The following is a 25,260-nucleotide window of genomic DNA, read 5'->3' on the forward strand; positions in this document are numbered from 1 at the left end:
CTTTCATTCTCTCATTAGACATTAAGCACCTAATATGTGCCAGGCAATGAGAATAATATAAAATACAACTCCTACCATCAAAGAACCCAGTCTAGTAGGGGGGACAGATGTAAACAAATAATAGCAAATACAGAGAGGTGGTTGCTACATAATATGGCAGAATTAAAATCGTATCACACAATTTGGCACACTTTTTTGAGGTGTGTTTGTAGGGGGAGGGTGGTAGCAGGGTTGTAAGGGAAAACTTTACAGGAAAAAGAAAAACATTTGGCTTGAGGGACCACCAAGTGTGAGAGGAGGTGTTCTGGGGATGATTACCAGTAATCACCAGTCCGGAAGGAAATTGTAATAGACTGGCATAGACTGAGCATTGAACTGTGAAAGTAGTAAGAGATGAGACCACAGAAGGCAGGGTGCATCTCCTGGTGAGCCTTATAAACCATGTTAAGCATTTTCAGCTGTATCCAGTAGGCTATCATTTGAGTGGGCTTGTTCTGGCCTCCAGGTGAAAAAAGGAGATGGATAGACCAGTTGCCTGGGACTGACTGTTCAAGCCAGAATTGCTGATTTTTTAATTTAAAGAGTAGTAGAAATTGTGTTTTGTTTTTTAAAGAATGAGAGGTGCTTAAAATAATTCTCTCCTCTTCCTCTGCCTTTTCTAATTTACAGATTCTTTAGAAGGTTAAACCTGATCCCCTTTCCCTCAAGTTTGGTTTCCCAAGTTGAGAGGAGTCATGCACTATCCACACTACAGTGTCCTCCTATTTCCAAACTGTTCTCTTTAAATAATCTTTTGTGCCTGGTTTTTGGCTGATGAATGGGGGAGGAAGTAGAGGTCAACTAAGTTGACCAAAGGTTTTAGGACATAATGAAAGCGCCGTCACCAGTGGTTAAACAAGGCAGTTGGCAAGAGCGGGGCGCAGGGAGAGAAGCTGGGCCTGCACTCCTCTTGCAGCGTCCCTTTGAGGAGCCCGGCTCCGAAGGGGTCTGGGGTGGAGCTGCCGCCTGAATCTGCTGAGAGGGGCGGGGCCGTGGGAGGAGTTTTAGCCGCTGCTGGCGGGGTTCTCTCTGTTACTGAACACGTTCGAGATGGGGGAGGTTTCGATTTGGGAGAGCAGGGTTGGAGACCAAGCCCAAGTCGTAGCCAAACTTTGTAGGATTTGCGCCTCTACAAAGGCGAAGTGGGGCAGGGCCACGGGCGGAGTTTTAAGCCCAGTCTCAGGGTTTTTGTCTGGGATTGAGCAGGAAGGGACTTGGGGGCAGGTCCCTCACTGCTTTTGACAGCTTTCTCTTTGTCAGCCGCAACTGAGTTCGGTGGGTTCGGAAATCTGTACCCCTCTCTCTGCGCGTTCCAGTTCCCCCCTCCCCACCCAGCCCAAGCCAACCCGTGGCTCTGGCCCTGGCCATGAAGCGCATCTTCTCCTGCTCCAGCTCACAGGTGGCGGTAGGTGCCAAAATGTCTGGGAGGATGGGCATGGGGTTAGGGTCCAAGCCCTGTGGTGACAGAAGTCCTGAGTCCTACCGCCGTGCACTGTTTGCCTTTTGTCTTTATCAGTCTTTCCAGCTCTTTCGCTCTTGCAATGCAGCCCACCAGTCCAACTTCCTCAAGACCCTGTTCCCCAGCCTCTGGTTAACCTCTGCCCAACCTCTGACCTCCCTAAGGTTCTTTCCCTTGACCCTTCTTTGTCCTCCTATCATCTACATTTCCAACTTCTGATGTTTTCTGTAGCCCTAACCCCTCCTGAAGGACCCATCCTATACTTTTGCTTTGTCTCTTAGTACTGAACCATTCTCAAGCATCTGCTCAGTCTCCAGGCCCTGCTCAGCTTCAACTTCCATTATGTCTCCAAAGTCCTACCCCACGTTCTCATTTTGCCACCCTGCCCTGTCCTCACGGCCCTCCCCTCTCATATGGTCCTATTCTTGTTTCCTCTCAACCCAAGTAGTCCCAGCCCTATACCTTCCCCTAGCCCTTCTTCATAGAATCTTCTCTTTCCTCACTCCCATCTCACCCCATGCCACTTCCACTCCCATTCTCTCATTATTACCACTGGCTCTCACACATCACTCCAACCCTCTTTCTAATTAGTGCTCTCACAACAGCAGCCTTCTTTTGTTCTCCCCTTCGACCTTTGCTTCTCTCTTCCCAATGGTTTTTCAATTCCACTTTTGCCCCTTTTGCCCTGACCTGCCTGCTCTCTGTGGGTTAATCTTGCAGTCTGGCCAGCCTGACAGGCATTGCCAGAGAAAGGCACAAGTGCCTGACTGCTCCCCACAGACCTACATAAGGTGCCTATACTGCAGTGCCTGGTCATCAGACTGATTCTTGTGCTAGTCAAGGCCTTCTACCTGCTTCTCCCAAGTCTTTCTTCATTCTAAACCCTCACCCATTTGTTTAGGTCTTATACTCTCTGCTCCTTTTGACTGAGTTGGGGAAAGGTGGTGGTGAGAAAAGAGGAGGAAAGTGTATTCACTTTGAGAGTTTCCAGAAGAAGTCACTCTACTCACCAAGTTCTCCCAGAACAAAACACAAGGAAGAAGATTACAGGATGTAGTGGTTTAGGGAGAGTATAATTTCTTCTTCTCTGAAGATCTCTTACAGAGAGACCTCGTATCTGGGGATGACAGTTTCTGTGCAGATGGGAATTATGGCTCATTTAGAACTGAAGTTGCTAATTACCTGTACTAATACTTCTTAGTGGTGCCATTCATAAGGAATCATGAGAAATGTTTAGTGCACTTTTCATGGGCAGGCCACAGAAGCCTGGAAGAAAGCTATGAGGCAATACCAGGAACTCTGTTGAGGCCTGCCCTTGTCCCACTTTAGTTTCTACACATTGGTCAACCAATCAAAAGACACTCACTGAATAACTATTATGGCCACCAGAAAGGGAGGCTACCCAGGCTCTGTTTTAACTCATAATGGTTTTCTTATTCACATGGACTCTCCCTAGATACTGAAAATTCTTTACATTGCCCCTCCCTACCAGGTTTGTGGAGTCTGCATGCTCCTTGGGAATGGAAAAACTATTTCATTCTTCCTAACTCTCCAATATTTGGTCAGTGCCCCCTTTCCAAGATGCTGTGGTGAGCAATGGACTGAATGTTGGAATTTGAAAGTATTCTTCTGTCCTTCTTTACCCCAGCTCTACAAAGGTTTGGTCATGGAGAATTTCTACCCATTCTAAACTCTTCTTAGTGTAACAAAATTATAAGAAGTAAATTGGGTGGATTTAGACCTATTTAGCTGGAAAGAAATCTGTTTCCTCAGGATGGGATCACAAAAAGCTTGGTGATAGGCCAGTTTCAGTTGGAAATTGTTTCTTCATAAACTTCCTCATACTTCTTATGATAAATTCCTCCACTTCCTTAGTAGCTAACCACCCTGGGCCCATTTGTCAGAGAAATAGTATGACAACATTCCTGGCCACTCCCAAAGCTTGACTTCCCAGTGATACTGGAGATTGCCCCTACCTATCCCCACTTCCACTCCTGGGTCCAGGGCCAGAGTCCTGCACTCTCAAATTGAGATAAGGACTAAAAAATCAGTGACCATTTTAAAATTAATCTAAGTTATCCAGAATATAAGAAATTGACCAAACAATCAGAAACCCAGCTTTTATAATCTCATTTTATTTTAATCAAGTAGAGGATGCCTTTGAGGGTGTCTTACATATTATCTTACTCTGCCTTTGTGGGAAGTAAACCAGAAAATAGCTCTAAACAGTTGGAACTGAATTAGCTTACAGAAATGTCATTTGCATTAAAAAAGTTAAGAGTCATCTCCTGGTTCCTTCAGGGCAGCCTTTCTATTTTCATACACCTGTCCTATAGCTGTAGCCACTCTTCCTCCACTCTTGGTGTCCTCTATCTTGATAGGAGACGTAAAGGCCCACAGCCAGGAATAAGGAGAAGCTGCATTACTTTTTTTTAAAAGGCACTCTAATTTTTTAAAAGACTTTATTTATTATTTATTTATTTATTTATTTATTTATTTATTTATTTATTTTAGAGAGAAGGGAAGGTAGGGAGAAAGGAAGGGAAAGAAACATCAATGTGTGGTTGTTTCTCACATAGCCCCCACTGGGGACCTGACCAGCAACCCAGGCATGTGCCCTGGACTGGGAATTGAACCAGCAATCCTTTGGTTCACAGCCCACGCTCAATACACTAAGCTACACCAGCCAGGGCTCTTCTTTTTTTTTTTGAGATAGAGAGAGAGGAAGGGGAGCAGAGAGAGAAACATCGATTTCTGTTGTTTCACCTATTTATGCATTCATTGTTTTTTTTTTTTAACCCTCACCTGAGGATATACTTACCGATTTAGAGAGAGAGGAAGGGGGAGAGGGAGAAACATTGATGTAAGAGAGAAACATTGACTGGCTGCCTCCCATACATGCCCCTACTAGGGATCGAATCTGCAACCTTTTGGTGTACTGAAGGACACTCTAACCAACTGAGCCACTCAGCCAGGGCCATTGATTGATTCTTGTGTGTGTCATGACTGGTGATTGAACCCACAACCCTGGCATATTGAGAGTACACTTGAACCAACTGAGTTACCCAGCCAAGGCAGGACCCCTATTTTTTTTCTTTTTTTTTAGATTTTATTTATTTATTTCTGGAGAGAGGGGAAAGGATGGAGGAAGAGATGGAGAGAAACATAGATGCGTAAGAGATACATCATTCAGTTGACTCTTCCATTCCCCCTACTGGGGACTTGGCCCACAACCCAGGTATGTGCCCTGACTGGGAACTGAACCTGCAACCTTTCAGTTCACAGGCCAGCACTCAATCCACTGAGCCACACCAGCCAGGGCCCCTCTAATCTTAACTAAAGATATACAAAACTTATTCTTGTATTTGAGTCTGCTGATTAATTTGGTAACTGTTCTCTTGAGGCTGTGATGATAATCCAGTGTCTCTCTTCCGAGGTGTTGGATGAGCAATGGACTGGATCCTGGAATTTATAAGTGTCTCTCTGTCTTTTTTCACCTAGTTCTGCAGAGCCTTGGTCATGAAGAATTTCCACCTATTTTAAATTCTTCTTAGTATAACAAGATTATAGGAAGTAAATCAGGTGGATTTAGAACTATCTAGCTGTAAAGAAAAGTATCTACTTTGCTTGGAAACACCTTTACTATATGTACAGCCTGGCCATTAAGCATTGGCTAATATGAGCAAGATCCCTTTCTCCCACTCCCCTGTATGGAGGATTCTGAGCCCAGAGATATCCAAAATGTGCCCAGCAAGGCTTGAAAGGATGGGGATTGGAGCTAACATTTGTTGTGTACCTACTATGTGACAGACACAGTGTTAGGTGCTTTATATGATGTTATATCATTAAAAAACTGATGTTCAGAGAAGTTTTTACATGCCTAAATTCACAAGAACAGGAAATGTTTGAATCAGGATTTTAAACAGGACTTCACATTGAGGTCAGCTGATGGCAGTGTCCTGTGCTGGAGGCATAGTTCTAGCTCTCTGCTTTTTCTGAGGGTGACCTGGCACCCAAGAGACATTGGATAATGTGTTCTTACATCTCATTCTTTTGGTATGTGAAGCAGTCATTTTGCTTATTTTGTTCTTTGAGAATTAACCTGTTTGGAGACTCTTCATGCATCTGAGAGCGGGTGGCTCTGCCCTGGAGGCAACCTTAGACTGTTTATTTGGAAATAAGTAAAATATCTTCTATCACTCTGTAGTAGTGTGATCTGGTGGTGAGAACTAGTATTTAGCATTAGGTGGCCCGGGCTCTAATCTCAATTTTCTCACCATTTTGTGGTGTGTCTGTGCAGTTATTTAACCTCAGTGTGCTTCAGTTACTACTTCTATCAAATAGATAAAATAGTATCAGCCTTAACTACTTTCCAGGGATGTTGAGAGGCTAATTGAAATAGCACTTGAAAGCGCTATGAGGAATTACAAGTGTTATATTGGAGTCTTACCTCAGAATTCATCTACCCTAGATAATTTTATGACTGGAACATTTAAAATTCTTCCTGTTTTTGATTAATAATTTGCCATGGCTATGTAAACAGTATTTGAAAATGAGTTATTTGGCTTTCATTGACCTTATATTTTTCCACCTTCTCCTATAACCTCTTTCTTATTGAGATTATACCTCATAAAATGCAACATGCAACCACTAGTCCCCCATCAGTTCCTGTTTTATTATAAGGATACCATATACTTGTATAGCTCTTCACAGTTTACAAAGAGATTTTTATATATATTAGTTAATTTAATATTCACAACATGATGAGGTAGAACACAAGTAATTCTCCCACTCCCCTGTATGGAGAATTCTGAGCCCAGAGATATCCAAAATGTTTATTACTTTCCACATTTTGTAGGTGAGGAAACAGGTTACAGGTGTTTAATGGCTTACTCTAGGTCTCGTAGCTGAGAAAGTATCTGAACCAGTCCCTGAACTCAGGCCTGCTGACAAAATTTCTCTGGGGCACTTTTCACCATAACACAAATTTTTGCATCCTTTCTTCTTTTCCTTTCCCTTTTCTGGGTCAAACCAGGCTTTTCAGTGCTTTCAGCTCTGGGTGTTTTTACACAGTTCTCTCTTTTATGCCATGAGGTACTTCAATTATAGTAATTATCCTACCACCTGAAAAAGTCAAGCTAGAATTTTAGAACAATGAATGCGCAGGTGTGGCTTTTGTCTGGGACAGCTGCTCCCTACCTGGAAAAGAGGAGGGAGGGGAGGAAGGAGAAGGGAAGAGACCTCTTGCTACCTCCTCAAACCTAGCTAGAGACCTATATTTGCTGTTCGGTTGTTGCCATGAAAGGGAAGAGCAACTAGGTAATGGGCAAAGATTTGAGATGGGAAAATGAAAACTCTTATGTTTCTCCTCCCTGTTTTGGGGCCCAAAGCCGATGGGTAGAGATGGTATGATTAGGTATTGGGACTGCTGACTATGACCTGAAGCTAGGTGCCATGTCTTCTCAAATATCTGAAGATAAAAAAGCAGAGTAGCATGGGAAGCTTAGAGGGAATGTGAGCACAGCTTGCTCTGGCAAGACCTAGAGAAAAAATGGGAAAGGAGTCTTGGCTGGGATTGCTCTGTTGTTGTCCTAATAACAATAATCATAATGATGATTTAAAGAGATTTGAGCCCTGGCTGGTGCAGCTCAGTGGATTGAGCACCAGCCTGCAAACCACAGGTTCGCTGGTTCAATTCCCAAGCACCTGCTTGGGTTATAGGCTGGTTCCCCAGTGAAGGCCATGTGAGAGGCAACCACACACTGATGTCTCTCTCCCTCTCTTTCTCCTCCCTTCCCTTCTAAAAATAAGTAAATAAATAAAATCTTTTAAAAAAGAAGACATTTTAAATACTCTGCATCCAGCACTCAACACTGATTTTTAAGTCAGTAGTCCAAGCACTTTTTGGTCCCGGGCTGGCAATAACCAGAAGTAGTTCTAAGTAGAATATGAATTGGTGATTATTTAACTGGCCCACCTAAGAAGGACTACCTGATCTTAGGCTGAGTGATTTGTGGAACACTGAAAGGACCTTAGGGATGTCCTTTTCCTCTTGTTTGGCATCTTCCTATAACCATCTCTTTTAATTTCTTTCTCCACTCCACCCTCACCTAATTCACACAATCTGTGGCTCTGGACCAGGTGGAGAGATGGAACAACCGTGATCAGAAACTGCTGGAGGCAGTGCAGCAGGGGGATGTGGGACGCGTGGCTGCCCTGGCTTCCAGGAAGTCTGCCCAACCCACCAAGCTAGACTCCAACGGCCAGTCTCCGTAAGTAAGTCCTCCTGACCCTAGTTTTGGTATGTGGTTCCCTTTGAAAGCTCCAAACTCCAATATTATATAGGACCAGGGAATACCTCAACTTCACAGCCCTTTTTGTCTTAATAAATCTCTGCTATGCATTAAGTGCTGCACAAAATGAGGGAAAAAATTATTGTCCCTGAGCTCCATCCACTTCACAATCCAGGTAAACCAAACTGACCAAAAAAAGGACAAAAATCCCATGAAACAAACAGAAAACTGATATATGCACTAAATAGAGTATTTCTTCCTTGCACAAAGAGGAGGGTGTGTGTGCTTGGGAAATTCAGAATGAAGTGGTAGCCACAAGAGTCACATGGCTAGAAGGAATGAGTAGGATAAGAGGAATGTTACCCCTTGTTTCTGCCCAAGTCAGTCTTCACATGCCCAGCCCTGCTCTGGTCTGGCTGACCCTTTCTGTGACACTTCCAGTCTGCTAAGGTACCTGCAATAATAGTCTGAGATTTCTTGAGACCTGTAGCTCTTATTTCTATATTTGCTTCCAGCTTCCTCTGATTTTATGATAGTAGGTCATAAAGCCTTCTCTTTTTCAGAGAGTCAGACCAGGGGAGTTCCCTCTCTGCTTTTGGGATTGGCTTTGGGGTTAAGGGAGCATAGGAAGCAGTGATTATTAAGACTCTCCCATTCCTTATCCCTTGATCCCTTCATCATTCTGCCTCTTGGCCTTGATTCTGGCAGGTTTCATCTGGCAGCCTCCAAAGGCTTGACAGAATGTTTGACTATACTGCTTGCTAATGGAGCTGACATCAATAGCAAGAATGAGGATGGTGAGTTAGACTGAGCACTGGGTTATACCGCTTGCCTCTCCCTCTACAACAGCAGTGGGGGGCAGTGCTGGGCTCTGCTGTAGGTTCCAATGGCAACCCCCTGCTTCTCTCCTCATAAATTCTGACGGGCATCCTTCCAGAGGTTCCCCTCCCTACCAGCTGGGTGTACTTTCACCCACCTCCCACCTCCAACTTAGGTACTAGGCACTTGGGAAACAAGAATTTCTGGCCTCATATGGCTAAGATCTTTTCTCTCTAATTTCCCTCTGATTATCTGTGCATCTCTTGCCTTCCCTCCCTGTGAGTCATTGGCATGTATGAGGCTACACACCTCCCTCACCTGCTCTTTCACTTTCCAGGAAGCACCGCCCTGCACTTGGCTACCATCTCCTGCCAGCCACAGTGTGTCAAGGTCCTGCTCCAGGTAAGAGCAACCCCTTGATACTACTCCTGTGAAGGGAGGAAGTGGACCCAGAGTTTCTTAACTTTGTCTTGAAGTCACAAGTAATATTTGATCAAAGATACCCATCTTATTCCCAATATGAGGGCTTGTAATAATTTATTCATTAATTCACAACGTTTATTTAACATCCACTATATACAGGCACCACACTTAATGCTGCCCTTGAGAGCAGGTCATAAAGTAGAATTGCCAGTCAATATGCATATATTGAGCACTGCCATTGGCAGAGCCACTTCAAAGACTAACTGTTGTGATGCTGATGGGTGGGCAGAAGGAGGACAGAGGTTTTCAAATTAGAACAAAATGCTATTGTCTGTTTTTGAGATGTGTGTAGTCTAGGCACACACAGAGAAATATAGATGTGAAATGACATGTGGAAAATTTATAAATAATTCTCCAAAAGTACAAAAGGCACAGTTTAATAGACCATTGGGTGAATTTCTGTTCTGCCTTTGTTCTTCCCAACACTTTCCAAGTTTCCCAATTATGCTTCTAAAGTATAAGTCATGGTCTCAGGTGTTATTTTCCCTAGCATGTTTATTTATCTATAATCTGATTTTTCTTAGGCCCTACGTTTAAAAACCAGGGTTGATATTTAAGGCTGCCTATCATCCAAAAAATTTATTGGGCTTGCCTAGCAGTTGAACAAAGCCATGGTTCTCTCACCCCTCCCCATAGTAATCTGGAAGTTGGAGACCCAACAATGGGTATGGGATGAGAATGTTAACCTCATGTTCTGTGCTGTTTCCCTTTGTGGCTCTTTACAGCATGGTGCCAATGAAGATGCTGTGGATGCAGAAAATCGTAGTCCATTGCACTGGGCAGGTGCGTGCCAGAGGACTGGTGGGAAATAGGGCTACAGGGACCATAGGGTAGGAAGGGAGAGGAGCATAATATTTGGTGGAAAGGGCAGGGCTGATTACTAAAATGGTTGGAGGGTATTTTGGGTCATGGTCTAACTAGATATCCTTCCTGCTTCCCCTTAACCCAATCATCCTTCAACCCTCCCCAGCCTCCTCTGGCTGTGCCTCAAGTGTGCTCCTGCTGTGTGACCATGAAGCCTTTTTGGATGTCCTAGATAATGTGAGTATCAGCTGGAACACTGGGCAGTGTTCTACACAGGGAGGCTGTGTCTTTCTATGAGCTCGATTGGCCAAATTCTGTGACCAGATTTTGTGCAGTACCACCTTCTCTTACTCCCTCCCAACCCCACCCTGCTCCTCCTCCTCTTCCTCATAGAGATGTTAAGCCTTATCTTGTTAAGAGCTTCTAACCCTTAGAAAAGGAACATATAGCCTCAAGACTGGAGATTTTTTTCTGGAGAGGTGTGGGGAGAGGGGAGCTGGTAGGATTGTGTCAAACCCCTGGCTCCCCTGGCTTTTCATGAACCCTCTTTCCACAACCTGTGCAGGATGGACGTACACCCTTGATGATTGCCTCACTGAGTGGTCATGCGGCTATCTGCTCACAGCTACTGCAGAGAGGTGCTCGAGTTAATGTTACAGACAAGGATGACAAGTGAGCCTTCCTTATCTTCCCACCCCAAATCCAGACCTCGATCAATTTAGGAAGGCGCTACTGGGCAAAGTGTGTGTGTGTGTGTGTGTGTGTGTGTGTGTGTGTGTGTAAGAAGGCAAGTTAATCTCTGTGTTCTTGGTCTCCTTTCTTCTGAGTCATGGTTTACAAGAGCTCTGCCAATGGCTTCACTGTTTTCCTCTTGAGAACTTGAGAAAGTTTTCCTTATGCTTTTTTATTCAGCTTCTACCAGCCCCATCTTCTTAACATAGAACTCTGGAAGTAGAATCAATACCTCTGGACACATAGTTTAATTTACTGGTTTTCAAGCTATCTTTTAAGCAATGGAATCCTTTTTTTCTGATAAAGAATTTATGCAGAACCTTAATATATAAAAATTGAGGAAAATAAATCCCTTTTACTTGCCCCCCTGCTTTCTGACGCTTCTGCTGCAAGGACTGGCATTTGAAAAGTTCTGGTCTGGCCTAATGCTCTGTCATTGGCTGGTGTTGGTCTATGTTTCTCCTGCCCACACTGAATGAGAGCTGATCCTGTGAATGAGATTTCTGGAACCAGGACACTCTGATTCCAGAAGGAAAGCCTATCCTCAGATTTGTCCTAACCCACAGATCGGCTCTGATCCTGGCCTGTGAGAAAGGCAGTGCTGAAGTGGCTGAACTACTCCTGAGCCATGGAGCCGATGTGGGAGTGGTGGATAGCATGGAGCATGATGCTCTGTATTATGCTCTGCACACACAAGACAAGGCACTGTGGAAGCTGGTACAGCAGGCCCTGAACTGGCGGAGGGGAGGTAAAGCCAGTTCCCTGTTGTAACTTCAAAATGCTCCTTTATAGCTCAAAGAAGCTTCTTAGACTCCCATTTGTTTCCATGGCCATGATCCATCTGACAAATAATTGTCACATTAGTCAAGAATTTATTTATTGCTGTTACTATGAGATGATCCCAAATTCACAAAAGCATAGTCACAAAGTTCCTTAATGAAGCCTGTCTCTCACTAAAGGCAACTCTAGCTAGTACTATCACTAGCATTTCTGAGTTATAATTGTATATCTCTTTGTGTGGTTTCCTGGTAAACCTGTCTCTCCCCTACTAGACTGTAAATCCCTCAGATGACAGGCCATTTCTGTTTTGTTTACCACTGATATCCTGGTGCCTATTACAGTGCCTGACATGGTATCCAATAAAGTGAGTGAACAAAATGAATGAGCTGGCACATGTCTAGGATAGGGAATCAAGTTTGCTGGATTGAACAGGAGTGGCTCCCAGCTCTAGGAAGATATGTGTGGTAAGGGTTATGATACTGAGGGGCCACTCCTCTCACTGAGAGTCTAAAGAAAGAGTGTGGGATAGAAACACATGGGACCTGTCCCTGCTCTCATTTTCCTCATGTCTTTTCATGTAGATCAGGAGCTAGTTCAATATCCAGAGGTTGCATCTAAGGTAAGACCCTAAGTACCTCCCCTTTTGACCCACTGCAGGCCATCCCACTGGGATATCTCCCAGGAAGTGATCCATGGGGGTGTTGAGACAGTCTAAAAGAAGAAAGGCCCTCCTGGGTCTAGGATAGCTTCCAGGCTTTACTTCACTGTCTGTTTTCTACATAGGCCTCTCCATCTGAGCCTCAGGTGGGTTCTCTACCTAAGAGTTCATGGAGAGGAGAGCCCAAGGAGCAGCAGGAAGGAGAGAACCATGGAGGCATATGCTCAGAGGCATGGAGGTGGAAGTATGAAGATGAGCAGAGGAAAGTTTCTCAGTTGGAACAGGAGCTGGTACAAAAGACAGAAGAGTGTAAGGCTCAATCTGCAGCCTACCCAGACCTGAAGAACCAGATTCGAGAACATGTGCTGGAGCTGGGGCTCCTCCTTGCCCAAGAGCCCACAGCTTCAGAAGGGCAGAGTTCTAGTATCCATCCTGAAGAAGATGACATGGAGAAGGGTTGTCTCCTGGACCTGCCGGCTGAGCACATACATGACTTAAAGAAGCAGCATCAGGCAGTAACCACAGCCACAGCCACAACCTCAGCCAACCCAGTATTAGCTTCCAAGAAGACTGAGGATTCAGCCCAAGGGCAGATCCATTATGAAACCCATGGTTGGCCCCAACCAGAAGAACAGGGGCCACCCCAGAGCCCAATGTGTGAGATCATGAGGAATGCCACAGGACAGCAACTGATCACCAACGGTGGACACGCTCTTAGCTCTGATCATACTGACCAGCCACATGTTGGCCAGAAGGAGAGGTCACAGGCCCTAGGGGCTGAACCAACAGACACAGTGGCTGAATCAGTGGGCATAGCAGCCATGAACCAGCTCCTGCTACAACTGAGGGAGGAGTTGGCTGCAGTGTGGCAAGAAAAGGATGCTGTCCTGGGGTCTTTGTCAAGACCAGTCCTAGAGGTAGCTCTGGGGACACCCAGAGCTGAGGCTGCAGCAGCTGCCTGGGAGAAGATGGAGGCCAGGTTGGAGCAGGTGCTAGTGAGGCTGGATTGGGCAAAGGCAGGACTACAAGGGAAACCTATGGCCCCTGCCCAGGAGCCCAGAGAAGGAGCACCAAAGGCAGGCTCAGAAACCATCACCAAAAAGGATGAAGGGAGGGAGAAAAGGGCCCCTGGGGCCCACAGGGAGCCTCTAATAGCCCCTGTCAGAGAACAGATGTCTGGAGGAGGACTGGCAAAGGGACCACTGGAGAAGGAGGTGTCAGCACTAAGACTGAGCAACAGGCACTTGCTAGAGGAGTTGAAGGAGCTGGGGTGGGAGCGGCAGCAGTTGCAAGGGAAGCTGCAGTCCCTGAGCCAGCGGCTGCAACGGGAGTTTGTGCCCAAGCCAGAGGTGCAGGTCCAGCTCCAGCAATTGCAGCAGAGTGTGGGGCTGCTGACAGATGAACTGGTGTTGGAGAAGGAGGCCAGTGAGAAGTTGCAGAAGCGCCTGGCCTCCCAAAACAGTGGCCTCCGAGGCCTGTGGGACTGCTTTCCCCCAGAGCTGGTGGGCAAAGCAAGTGCTTGGTGCACAGATACTGAATCCTTGGAGGAGCTACAGGCGCACATCAGCACCTTGGTATCCAGGCACCATGAGGCCCAGCAGGTGCTGACTAGGTTGGAGGAGGAAAACCAGTGGCTGCAGGGACCCTCTGCCCCACATAGGGAGCCAGGCACCTCCTCAAAGGTGCCAGCATCCCCAGAAGTGGCTGCTTTAGAGCAAGACCTCAGGAAGCTCAAGGAAGAGCTGGGGGCCGTTCAGGCCACAATGAGTGGGAAGAGCCAGGAGATCAGGAAGCTGAAGAAACTGCTTTACCAGGCAACAGAGGAAGTGGCTGAGCTGAGGGCCAGGGAGGCGGCCAGTCTGCAGCAGCACGAGAGAACTCGGGGCTCTCTGGTGGCCCAGGCCCAAGCTTGGGGTCAGGAGCTAAAGGCTATGCTAGAAAAGTATAACACTGCCTGCCAGGAAATGGGCCGGCTGCAGGAGGCTGTGGCCAAGGAGCGTCGTGGGAGTGGAGACCTGGCCGCCAGGGCCACAGAGCAGGAGCGCCAGGCCAGCGAGATGCGTGGGTGCTCAGAACAGTTTGAGGAAACAGTGGAGCTGCTGAAAGAAAAGATGGAGCATCTTTTGGGGACTTGCCAGGACAAGGATGCCAAGGTGATCAGATCAGGCAGTGATGGAGAGAAGTGGGGAAGGTTTCTGTGTGTTTACTGGATTTGCTAACCTGCATCTACCTTTGGTTAGTCAGATAAATATCCCCTGCTCCAAAACAGAATGCCAACTTTTTAAAAAGATTTTATTTATTTATTTTTGAGAGAGGGGCAGGGAGGGAAAGAGAGAGGGAGAGAAACATCAATGTGCGGTTGCCTCTCTGGGACCTGCCTGCAACCCAGGCATCTGCCCTGACTGGGAATCAAACTGGCAACCCTTTGGTTTGCAGGCTGGCATTCAATCCATTGAGCCACAACAGCCAGGGAATGAATGCCAATTATTAGCAATTTGTCTGAGTCTGAGGCAGTTTGGAGTTAAGATTGGAGGTGAGGTATAAATATAAGAGAACTTAGGTATTAAAACCTAAGAAGGGGACATAGGTATTAAAATTTGGGACTCTGGGTTCAGAAGCAGTGTGGTCTGGGCTACCACCCATGGATTACTATGGTTTATTAGCATTTTGACTTAAATTATGTGTATTAGCCTGAGGACAAGTCTAATAATATAGTACGTTGCTATGGTTTTGGTAGGGTTCTGAGGAGGTGACCCAAAGGCTGATTGATTGATTAAGAAAAATAGACTACAAGCCCTGGCTGGCATAGCTCAGTGGATTGAGCGCAGGCTGGGAACTAAAGTGTCCCAGGTTCGATTCCCAGCCAGGGTACACTCCTGGGTTGCAGGCCATAACCCCCAGCAACCGCACATTGATGTTTCTCTCTCTCTCTCTCTCTCTCTCTCTCTCTCTCTCTCCCCCCCTTCCCTCTATAAAGATAAATAAATAAAATCTTTAAAAAAAAAGATGCTTAGTTTATTAAAAAAAGTGGTGAGAAATAACAATTTAAAAAAAAGAAAAATAGACTATGCTAAAGGCCCACTTCTCCCCTCCCACTTCAATCAGAGATTTCCATTGGCAAAGAAATCCCCAATGCAAAGACAGAAATTTGGAAACCACTATGTTAGGTGCCCAAGTTTCCTAAAAAATCAACTTGCAAATGAACTTAGTAATTCTAGAACTTTACCTATGAAATGAATTCAGAAACCTTATACAAATTTGTGTACATGGTAAAATTTAGAATGATTAAAAAATATGGGAAGCATATGTTTTACATAATATTGAATACATAAAAATATAAGGAATGTTACAGAAGAGGAATCAGTATGGGGTGGGGCTAATTAAAGAAAGGAAGAATTTTGTGTTGGTGTTGAAGGAGAAGAGGAAGGAGATCAAATGGCAAAAGAAAATAGTATAGTGGAGGTTGGACTGAGATCATCTGGATTTTTATTTCAGCTTCAAAATTTACTGATTAATCATGGGTGAGTTATCTAAACCTCCAAGTCTCCAAGCCTCAAGTTTTTTAAATCTATAAGATGAGGCTAATACTAGAGTTTTTGTGAAGGTTATATTACATAAGGTTATATTTAAAATACTCAGAATAACTTCTTGAAATTTTTAAGTATCACAGTTAGCTATTTTTATTATTCTTACTACCACCGTTCCTAGTACTGCTGGTTATCATTAACCGCATTTGTACCTTAGCCTCACAAACCACAAAAACTCATCTACATTTCTCTTAGTAGTCAGCAGCCAGAAGTAGATCAGGATCCAGTAGAGTTAACAGCATGGCCCTGGCTGGTATGGCTTAGTGGATTGAGCACTGGCCTGTGAACCAAAGGGTTGCCAATTCAATTCCCAGTCAGGGCACATGCATGGGTTGTGGGCTAGGTCCCCAGTAAGGGCCACGTGAGAGGCAACCACACATTGATGTTTCTCTCCCTCTCTTCATTCCTCCCTTCCCCTCTCTCTGAAATTAAATAACATACTTTAAAAATATTAAAGATTAAAAAAAAAGAGCATGGACCATGATCTCAAAGAGATCTCAGTTCAGGTCATAGGTTATCACTTATTAGCTGTATGATTTGACAAATTACTTAACTCAGACTCTTTATCTAGAAAATGTGAATAATAATGTTTCCTCTCTTCCTCTAGAGAAGTATTATTCTCAGAACAGAAGTAAAGTTCTTTTGAGTATTAAATGACACAAGGTGTATGTAAAAGAATCTGGCACATATTATATACTCAGTAAAAGGAAGCTGAACTTGACCCTGGGTGGTAGTAGTGGGGTGGGTGGGAAATGACTTGGACCTCATTGGTTCCCTTTGGTTTCAGATCAAGGAATTGTTGAAGAAGTTGGAACAGCTTTCAGAGGAAGTCCTAGCAGTTCGAGGAGAAAATGCTCGCCTTGCCCTCCAGCTGCAGGTATGTTTTGGCTCTCAGGGAAACAGACAGAGCTAGAGAAGAGGGTGGACAGTGGAAATGATGTATATGTAAGAGAGATTCTGGGAATTTCAGAGACCTGTTCAGGCAGAGGTCCACACTGGGCCATTGATGGGCCAAGGGAGACTACCTGGCCCAACTGACCACTTAATTTTATTGTTCCTCATGCTTGGAGTATCAGGGTGAGTATGGGAGGGTAGGCACATAACTTCTAATTGATGCTTACTCCCAGGATTCCCAGAAGAACCACAAAGAGATCATCTCTGCCTATAGGAACCATCTGTTGAATGCTGCTCAGGTAGGCATGGGGAGAAGAAGAGACAGAGAGTTGGGCAGGGTTGTTGCATTTGGGGGTCCTTCTCTCACCTGCACATATTTGTCATTCACAGAAAGCTAGACTTTAGGTGTTCCAGTGCCAGGTCTCTGGATCTCATGAGGAAGAGCAAGAGAAGTTGCACATGAATGTATGGGGAGGGAGGTGTTTGTCCCTCCTTTTCAATTTCCCGATCCACTGTAAAGCCTTTTCCTGTCTCTTACTTCCTTTCTCAGTTCCCTCCTGAGCCAAATGATCCCTCACCAAGGAAGTAGAGGGGAATGGCTTGCTCCTCTATTAGGAATAGTGATAACTACAAAGAATTGAACATTTATTGTGTACCAGGTGTTTTGTTTCAGATTCAGAGTTGTAACCCTCGCAGCAATCCTGAAGAGTAAACATTATCTTCCTTGAAAAGATTAGGAGCCCTGGCTGGTGTGGCTCAGTGGGTTGAGTGTCATCCTGCTAACTGAAGTTTTGCCAGTTCTCAATCAAGGTACATACCTGGGTTGTAGGCCAGGTCCCTGGTTGAGGGTGTGAGAGGGACAGCCAATTGATGTTTCTCAAGCATCATCAATGTTTCTGTCCCTCCCTTTCTTCCCCTATCTCTGAGAATGAATAAATAAAATTTGAAAGAAAGAAAAGAAAGAGAGGAATACGGCAGGCGGAAAATTTGGAAAGAAGAGCTGTGATCCATCCCTTCCACCAAGAATGTACTTTCTTCTAAGGAACAGCAGTTGTGTGGATGCAGGTAGATTTTTTACACTGGGACGAGTTATTCCAGCATTTTTACCTACACGTTCCTAGTCAGTTGGGCACATCAGTCCTTTCAGCAGAACCTGACTTAAGCACTTAACCTTTCATGACTCAGGTGTGCCAAGACAAAAAAAAAAAAAATGGCCCAAATGGAAAAAGAGATCAAAGCTCCAGAACAAATACAACTAAGCGACGAAGAGATAGCCAACCTATCAGGTGCACAGTTCAAAACACTAGTAATCAGGATAGCTCACAGAACTAGTTGAATTTGGCTGCAAATTAGATGAAAAAAATGAAGGCTACACTGAGAGAAATGAAGGAAAATGCACAAGGATCCAACCGTGATGGGAAGAAAACTGGAACTCAGATCAACGGTGTGGACCAGAAGGAAGAAAGGAACATCCAGCCAGGAAAGAATGAAGAAACTAGAATTCAAAAAAATGAGGAGAGGCTCAGGAACCTCCTGGACATCTTTAAATGTTCCAACATCTGAATCATAGGGGTACCAGAAGGAGAAGAGGAAGAGCAAGAAATCAAAAACTCATTTGAAAACATAAGGAAGGAGAACTTTCCCAATCCGGTAAAGGAAAGAGACTTCCAGGAAGTCCAGGAAGCTCAGAGAATCCCAAAGAAGTTGGACCCAAGGAGGAACACACCAAGGCACATCATAATTACATTAGCCAAGATGAAAGATAAGGAGAGAATCTTAAAAGCAGCAAGAGAGAAGGAGACAGTTACCTGCAAAGGAGTTCCCATAAGACTGTCAGCTGATTTCTCAAAAGAGACCTTACAGGCAAGAAGGGGCTGGAAAGAAGTATTCCAAGTCATGAAAGGCAAAGACCTACATCCAAGATTGCTCTATCCAGCAAAGCTTTCATTTAGAATGGAAGGGCAGATCAAGTGCTTCTCAGATAAGGTCAAGTTAAAGGAGTTCACCATCACCAAGCCCTTATTATATGAAATGTTAAAGGGATTTACCTGAGAAAAAGAAGATAAACATGTACAGTAAAATGATAACAAACTCACAGTAACAACCACACCTAAAACAAAAACAAACTAAGCAAACAACTAGAACAGGAACAGAACCACAGAAATGGAGATCACATGGAGAGTTATCAGCAGGGGAGTGGGAGGGGGAGAGAGGGGGAAAAGGTACAGAGAATAAGTAGCATAAATGGTAGGTAGAAAATAGACAGGGGAAGGTTAAGAATAGTAAATGTAGTTAAGAATAGTAAATAGGAAATGTAGAAGCCAAATAACTTATATGTATGACCCATGGACATAAACTAAAGGGGGATGTGGTGGGAGGGGCTGTGCAGCGCAGAGGGGAATAAAGGGGGGAAAATGGGACAAGTGTAATAGCATAATCAATAAAACATATTATTAAAAAAATAAAAAACAAAAAAAGAAAAGAAAGAAAGGAAGACATAAAGGAAAAGAAAGAAAAGGAAAGAATGAAAGAGAAGATTAGGAAATAGCCATGGAGAAGTTAAATACTTCTCTCATAGGGCTCATAGTTACCAAACAGCATTCCACTATACTGCAGAGTCTCTCCCTCATCTATCTCTCCCCATTTTTCTGTTCTTCACCTCCCTTTATTTCTTTTTTGCCATCCACAGGGCTACATGGAACAAGATGTGTACAGTATCCTACTGCGAATCCTCAGCATGCAGGAGGAGTGAGACAGCATGGGCCATGAAGGGTCTGGGATTCCTCCCTTGTAAGTTATGAACTCAGGCTGACGAGGGAGCTTGGAAGAAAGGACTTTGGAAAAGTGGCTTAAGGTTGGGAACTGTAATCTCCTTTTGCCCCAAGTGGTAGCTGCGCGTGGGCCATAGAGCATTTGAAGTGAATTGAGAAGTCACAATTTGGGGAATCACTGGGTGGAGTCAGGAATCACTGAACAGTTAGACTAACAGGGGCTGAGATGGGATGGAGACTGAAAAGAGGAGTTGAGTGACTCTTTTACAGTCTGGGATAGAGAGATACCAGTGAATGATGAGTGATGGCAGGACAGTGGTACAAAGTTGTTTCCTAGGGTGGGACTCTACAAACTCCAGAATCTCTCCTCCACTCCTATACCAATCATTCAGTGAATAGTTTTCTACTCTTCTTCTCCGCACCCCTATGTCCATGACCATCTTCTCAGTCCAGATACATGAGGATCCCCTTTAGCATCTTGGTATGGGTAGGAGGAGTCTGAGGATATGGAGGCATGTGCATTTTATCCCTGAATTTCTTCTTTCAAGGAATAAGAATATCCCTGGTTGCCAGAGGCTCCATCAAGCTGTATAGTGGGTGGGGGGTTATCCAGTAGGGATAGTGTATGTGGAGCTTCACCTGACATTATGGGCCCCAGACCTGAGAACCTGAACTCTGGAATCAGCATGGATGAGATTAGAGAAGATCTGGATGAAAATAAATATTTTTAAATAAATAAATAATATTTTCCTGCTTTGTGGAAAATAAAGTGGGAGGCATTATGATACTGTGTGTTTTCTCTGTTTAAAGGGGTATGGCAGGGGGCAGGGAAGGGAAGGAATTTTTTTCATTCCCTTTTTTTTTAAACAAGTGTCTCCATAAGCCAGCACTTTCAAATTTTGATTATGATTGCCCTGGTGGGGTAGCTCAGTTGGTTAGAGCGTCATCCTGATGTGCCAAGGTTGCAGGTTCAATCCCTGGTCAGAGCACATACAAGAATCAACCAGTGAGGGCATAAATAAGTGAAACAACAAATCTCTCTCTTTCCCTTTCTCCCCACTCCTCTCTCCCTCTAAAAAGAAAGAATCAACCAATGAATATATAAATAAGTGGGACAATACATCAATGTTTCTCTGTCTTTCTCTTTCTGTCTCCCTTCCTCTCTCTCTAAAATCAATAAAAAAAAATTAATTATGATCCATAGTAAGAAATACATTTTACCATATTTTGTCATGTATAATATGCATTTTTTGCCCAAATTTTTTAGGGAAAAATAAGGATATGCATTATACATAGGTAGTACCTGAAATACCTTGTAACTGTTCTTGTGTTTTGTAATTATTTGTTACATAAATTTTCTTGTACCATAATATGTTAAAAATAAATGCTAAAATTCCTTTGTAATACAAAAAACAAGCATCTAAATATTAATGAATAAATAATTGAATTTAAAAAATTAAAATGAAAGTTTTTCCTGAAAGTTTGGGCCAAAAACATGGGTGCTCATTATACATGGCAAAATACAGTATATCCTATGTGGACTTACTTGAACTATGTCCTATTCTAGTCTGTTCTCTGCTATTGTACTCCACCAAAATAATATTAATCAAAATATATCCACTAATGGGTCAAGGTCCACAGTTTGAAAAACAACCCTCTGTGAAAATGGGGATTGACACTCTTCATTTCTCTTTCACAAATCTGTCTCTTACAGACTGGCTCAGCTCTAACCATTCTTCTCTACCTTGGGACTCCCCAGTCTACTCTTTGAGGAGGAGACATTGAGAGACATGGATTTTCTTTGAGATGTACAATCTAAAGTATTATATCATTTATTAAACCATATGTTTAGATTTGAAGCACATAATCTTATGTGGTCAGTGTTCCTTGCTCCAGGATCCAAGAAAGATGAAAAGTCTGATTCCAGAGAAAGGGATGAAGGGACACTCATAGTTGGGTTTTCCCCTTCAGTTCAGTTCTCACACTGAAAAATGTATTTCTTGGAGACTTCTGGCCAAGATGGAGGCGTAGGTGGAAACACTGTGCCTCCTCACACAACCAAAATAAGGACAACAACAATTTAGAAACAAAATAACAACCGGAACTGAGAGAAAACTGAACTGTATGGAAGTCCAACAACCAAGGAGTTAAAATAGACACATTAATCCAGACTGGTAGGTGGGGCAGAGTCTGACGGCTGGGCGGAGAGGGGTTGAGGCACAAAGAGTGGTGGCACCAGGCGTGCAAGGCACCCCAGGCACACAAGAAGGCAACAGGTAGACCCTGGGCATGCAGACGGAGGCTGGCAGACCCTGGGTATAGGGTGGCAACAGGCAAACCCAAGCCCAACAAGGCGGCGATTGTGAAGTGAGGCACTGTGCGCAAGGCAGCTGGCTGACTGGGCAGTCCCACATTCATGTGCAGATAAACCAGGAGAAACTGGGGAGCAACACAGACCATGCAACCCAAGATCCCAGTTCTGTGAAACAGAGCTTCGGGGCACCAACTGAAAACACCTGTGGGGGTTGAGGCCCAGGAAGAGACTCCCAGCCTCACAGGAGAGTTGGTTGGAGAAAACCATGGGGTTCTAGAATGTGCACAAACCCACCCACACAGGAATCAGCACTAGAAAGGCCCATTTTGCTTGGGGGAAGCAGTGGAAGGGACTGCAGTCAGACAGAGAGCAGAGTGGGGGCCATGGTTCCCTCTCAGACCCCTCCCCCACATACAGTATCACAACCAAGGGACTGGGTTGCCCCACCCTGGTGAACACCTAAGGCTCCGCCCCTCATACATAATAGGCACGACAAGAAAAAAAAATAATGGCCCAAACGGAAAAACAGATCAAAGCTCCGCAGAAAATACAACTAAGCAACGAAGAGATAGCCAACCTATCAGATGCACAGTTCAAAGCACTGGTGATCAGGATGCTCACAGAACTGGTTGAATTTGGTAGCAAATTAGATGAAAAAAATGAAGGCTACAACAAGTGAGATGAAGGAAAATGCAGAGGGAATCAATAGTGATGGGAAGAAAACTGGGACTCAGATCAATGGAGTGGACCAGAAGGAAGAAAGAAACAACCAAACAGAAAAGAATGAAGAAATAAGAATTAGAAAAAAAAATGAGAGGCTTAGGAACCTCCAGGACATCTTTAAATGTTCCAACATCTGAATTATAGGGGTACCAGAAGGGGAAGAGGAAGAGCAACAAGTGGAAAGGTTATTTGAACAAATAATAAAGGAGAACTTCCCCAATCTGGCAAAGGAAAGAGACTTCCAGGAAGTCTAGGAAGCTCAGAGAGTCCCAAAGAAGTCGGACCCAAGAAGGAACATACCAAGGCACACCATAATTACTTTACCCAAGATTAAAGAGAAGGAGAGAATCCTAGAAGCAGCAAGAAATAAGGAGACAGTAACCTACAAAGGAGTTCCCATAAGACTATCAGTTGATTTCTCAAAAGTGACCTTGTGGGCAAGAAGGAACTGGAAAGAAGTATTCCAAGTCATGAAAGGCAAAACCCTACATTCAAGATTGCTCTATCCAGCAAAGCTTTCATTTAGAATGGAAGGGCAGATCAAGTGCTTCTCAGATAAGGTCAAGTTAAAGGAGTTCATCATCACCAAGCCCTTATTTTATGAAATGTTAAAGGGACTTATCTAAGAAAAAGAAGATAAAAAACTTGTACAGTAAAATTACAGCAAACTCACAATTATTAACTACCACACCTAAAACAAAAACAAACTAAGCAAACAGGTAGAACAGGAACAAAAGCACAGAAATGGAGATCACATGGAGGGTTAGCAACAGGGGAGTGGGAGGAAGAGAGAGGGGGAAAAGGTACAAAGAATAAGTAGCATAGATGGTAGGTAGAAAATAGACAGGGGGAGGGCAAGAATAGTATGGGAAATGTAGAAGCTAAAGAACTTATGACACATGGACATGGACTAAAATGGGGAGATGTGGGTGGGAGGGGGTGTGCAGGATGGAGGGGAATGAAGGGAAATGGGACAACTGTAATAGTATAATCAATAAAATATATTTTAAAATGTATTTCTTCACCAAATTAGGGAAGTTTTCTTTATTATTATTTCTTGAACATTTTATTTATTTATTTTTAGAGGGGAAAGGAAGGAGAGAGGGGGAGAAACAGTGTGTGGTTGCCTCTCACACGTCCCCTGAAGGGGACCTGGCTTGCAACCCAGACGTGTGCCCTGACTGGGAGTTGAACCACAACCCTTTGGTTTGCAGGCCCATGCTCAGTCCACTGAGCTACACCAGCCAGGGCTCTTTCATTATTCTTTCAAATAGATTTCCCATTTCCTGCTCTTTCTCTTCTCTTTCTGATACCCCTATGATGCAAATGTTTGAACACTTGAAGTTGTCCCAGAGGCTGCTTACTCAATCCTTGTTTTTTTTTTTTTAATTCTTTTCTCCTCTTATTCTGATTGCTTGTTTTTTGCTTCCTTATGTTCCAAATCATTGATTTGATTCTTGGCTTCATTCACTCTACTGTTGTTTCCCTGTAAATTGTTCTTTATTTCAATTAGTATATCTTTCATTTCTGACTTGATCTTTTTTATGCTGTTGAGGTTTCTTGAACATCCTTATAACCAGTATGTTGAACTCTGCATCTGATAGCTTGTTTATCTCCATTTTGTTTAGTTCTATTTCCAAGGTTGCCCTATCCAGCAAAGCTATCTTTTAGAGTTGAAGGGCAGATAAAAAGCTTCCCAGACAAGAAACTGAAGGAGTTCATCATCACCAAACCATTATTATATGAAATGTTAAAGGGACTTATTTAAGGAAAAGATCAAATCTATGAACAATAAAATGGCAATAAATACATATCTACCAGCAATTGAATCTAAAAAACAAATTAAGCAAACAAGAAGAACAGAGACAGAATCATGGATACAGAGAGCGTTTTGATGGTTGCCAGATGGGAGGGGTATGGGGGAATGGGTGAAGACATAAGGGCATTAAGAAGTACAAATAGGTAGTTACAGAATAGCCATGGTAATATAAAGTACAGTACAGGAAATGGAGGAGCCAGAGAACTTATATGCATGACCCATGGACATGAACAATGGTGTGGGGATTGCCTGAGGTAGTGGTGGGTGCTGGATGGAGGGGGCAAAATTGGGACAACTGTAATAGCATAATCAATAAAATATACTTTAAAATATATAATGCAAAAAAAAAAAAAAAGGATCTCTCTCGGCCATTTCCCATGGATCTCCTCACCTTCCTGTCTATCCACCAGCCAGACTGCTAGGTGAAAGTGAGGCAGAGAAGCATTCCAAAATCTGGAATTTCAGTTTGGTGGCTCACACATTGATCCCTCCTCATTCCTTCTCTCAGTCTGCCCCCTGCTGGGTTATGCTGGGTCAGCCAACAGTGGTTTGGCAGTAACCACTGGGTTGAGAGAAGAGCAGGGAGGGGCTACCATGGAAGACAGGGAGCCACACAAGGCTTGCAGAGTCTGGCTTCAGGGTTTGACCAGGAAAAGAACAGCATAGATCAGGTCCTAGAGAAGATGAGGGTCAGCTTTGGGGTTTGTGTGAATGGGCTCAGGACTGTTTTAAGGTTGGGAGAGTGGAGAAGGATTGATGGAGAAAAGGAGAGCAGGTGCAGCTGCCAAGAGGAAAAGCATCAAAAAGGTGCAAGTCAGTTCTATTAAGGAGAAGAAAACTCTCCTTCCTGCTTTCAGAATTACCAAAGAATATAAAACAACTATTAGATTTCTTATTATATATGGGGTGTGGGGTGTGAAAAATGAAGAAACTGCCAAAAGAAGGGTCCAGAGAAAGGTAGATCATTTGGCTAAGTTCAAGTATGAATCAGGATACAGCTTTATTAATGGCAGCCAGGACTTTGGCTCCCTCTGGGGCTCCTGGAAGCTTATCCTAGGAGGGCTGAGCTTTTGGAATGGTCAGTA

At 44.0% G+C, this 25,260-nt stretch overlaps 1 protein-coding gene across 9 annotated transcripts; it reads left to right on the top strand.

Annotated features, from left to right (window-relative positions):
• The first annotated feature begins 1,049 nt into the window (after window positions 1-1,049).
• On the top strand, window positions 1,050-20,090 carry ANKRD35 (ankyrin repeat domain 35). 9 transcript variants are annotated; one of them, XM_045817233.1, is made up of 15 exons: window positions 1,050-1,444; window positions 7,640-7,770; window positions 8,500-8,588; window positions 8,948-9,012; window positions 9,819-9,876; window positions 10,064-10,134; window positions 10,463-10,569; window positions 11,196-11,377; window positions 11,991-12,028; window positions 12,193-14,220; window positions 16,442-16,531; window positions 16,782-16,847; window positions 17,286-17,358; window positions 19,238-19,338; window positions 19,868-20,090. In XM_045817233.1, exons 1-14 carry the CDS (start codon window positions 1,406-1,408, stop codon window positions 19,315-19,317), a joined length of 3,117 nt encoding a protein of 1,038 aa, XP_045673189.1. In that variant the 5' UTR covers window positions 1,050-1,405; the 3' UTR covers window positions 19,318-19,338; window positions 19,868-20,090. The 9 variants fall into 9 exon arrangements, with proteins under 9 accessions (XP_045673189.1, XP_045673190.1, XP_045673188.1 ...); XM_045817234.1 differs by having other exon boundaries at window positions 19,238-19,262; window positions 19,712-20,090; XM_045817232.1 differs by having other exon boundaries at window positions 19,238-20,090.
• Window positions 20,091-25,260: the final 5,170 nt, after the last annotated feature.

This window comes from Phyllostomus hastatus, unplaced genomic scaffold (assembly GCF_019186645.2).
Source record: "Phyllostomus hastatus isolate PE091 unplaced genomic scaffold, TTU_PhHast_1.1 phas_scaffold_216, whole genome shotgun sequence".
Classification (NCBI taxonomy): domain Eukaryota; kingdom Metazoa; phylum Chordata; class Mammalia; order Chiroptera; family Phyllostomidae; genus Phyllostomus; species Phyllostomus hastatus.

Bases quoted from the DNA above. Each gene is read 5' to 3' on its own strand.
- ANKRD35 (XM_045817232.1), top strand. From the start codon at position 1,406: ATGAAGCGCATCTTCTCCTGCTCCAGCTCACAGGTGGCG. The intron at 9,877-10,063 runs GTGCGTGCCAGA...AACCCTCCCCAG, and splicing joins TAGTCCATTGCACTGGGCAG to CCTCCTCTGGCTGTGCCTCA. The intron at 17,359-19,237 runs GTACATACCTGG...TGCCATCCACAG, and splicing joins TTTGCCAGTTCTCAATCAAG to GGCTACATGGAACAAGATGT.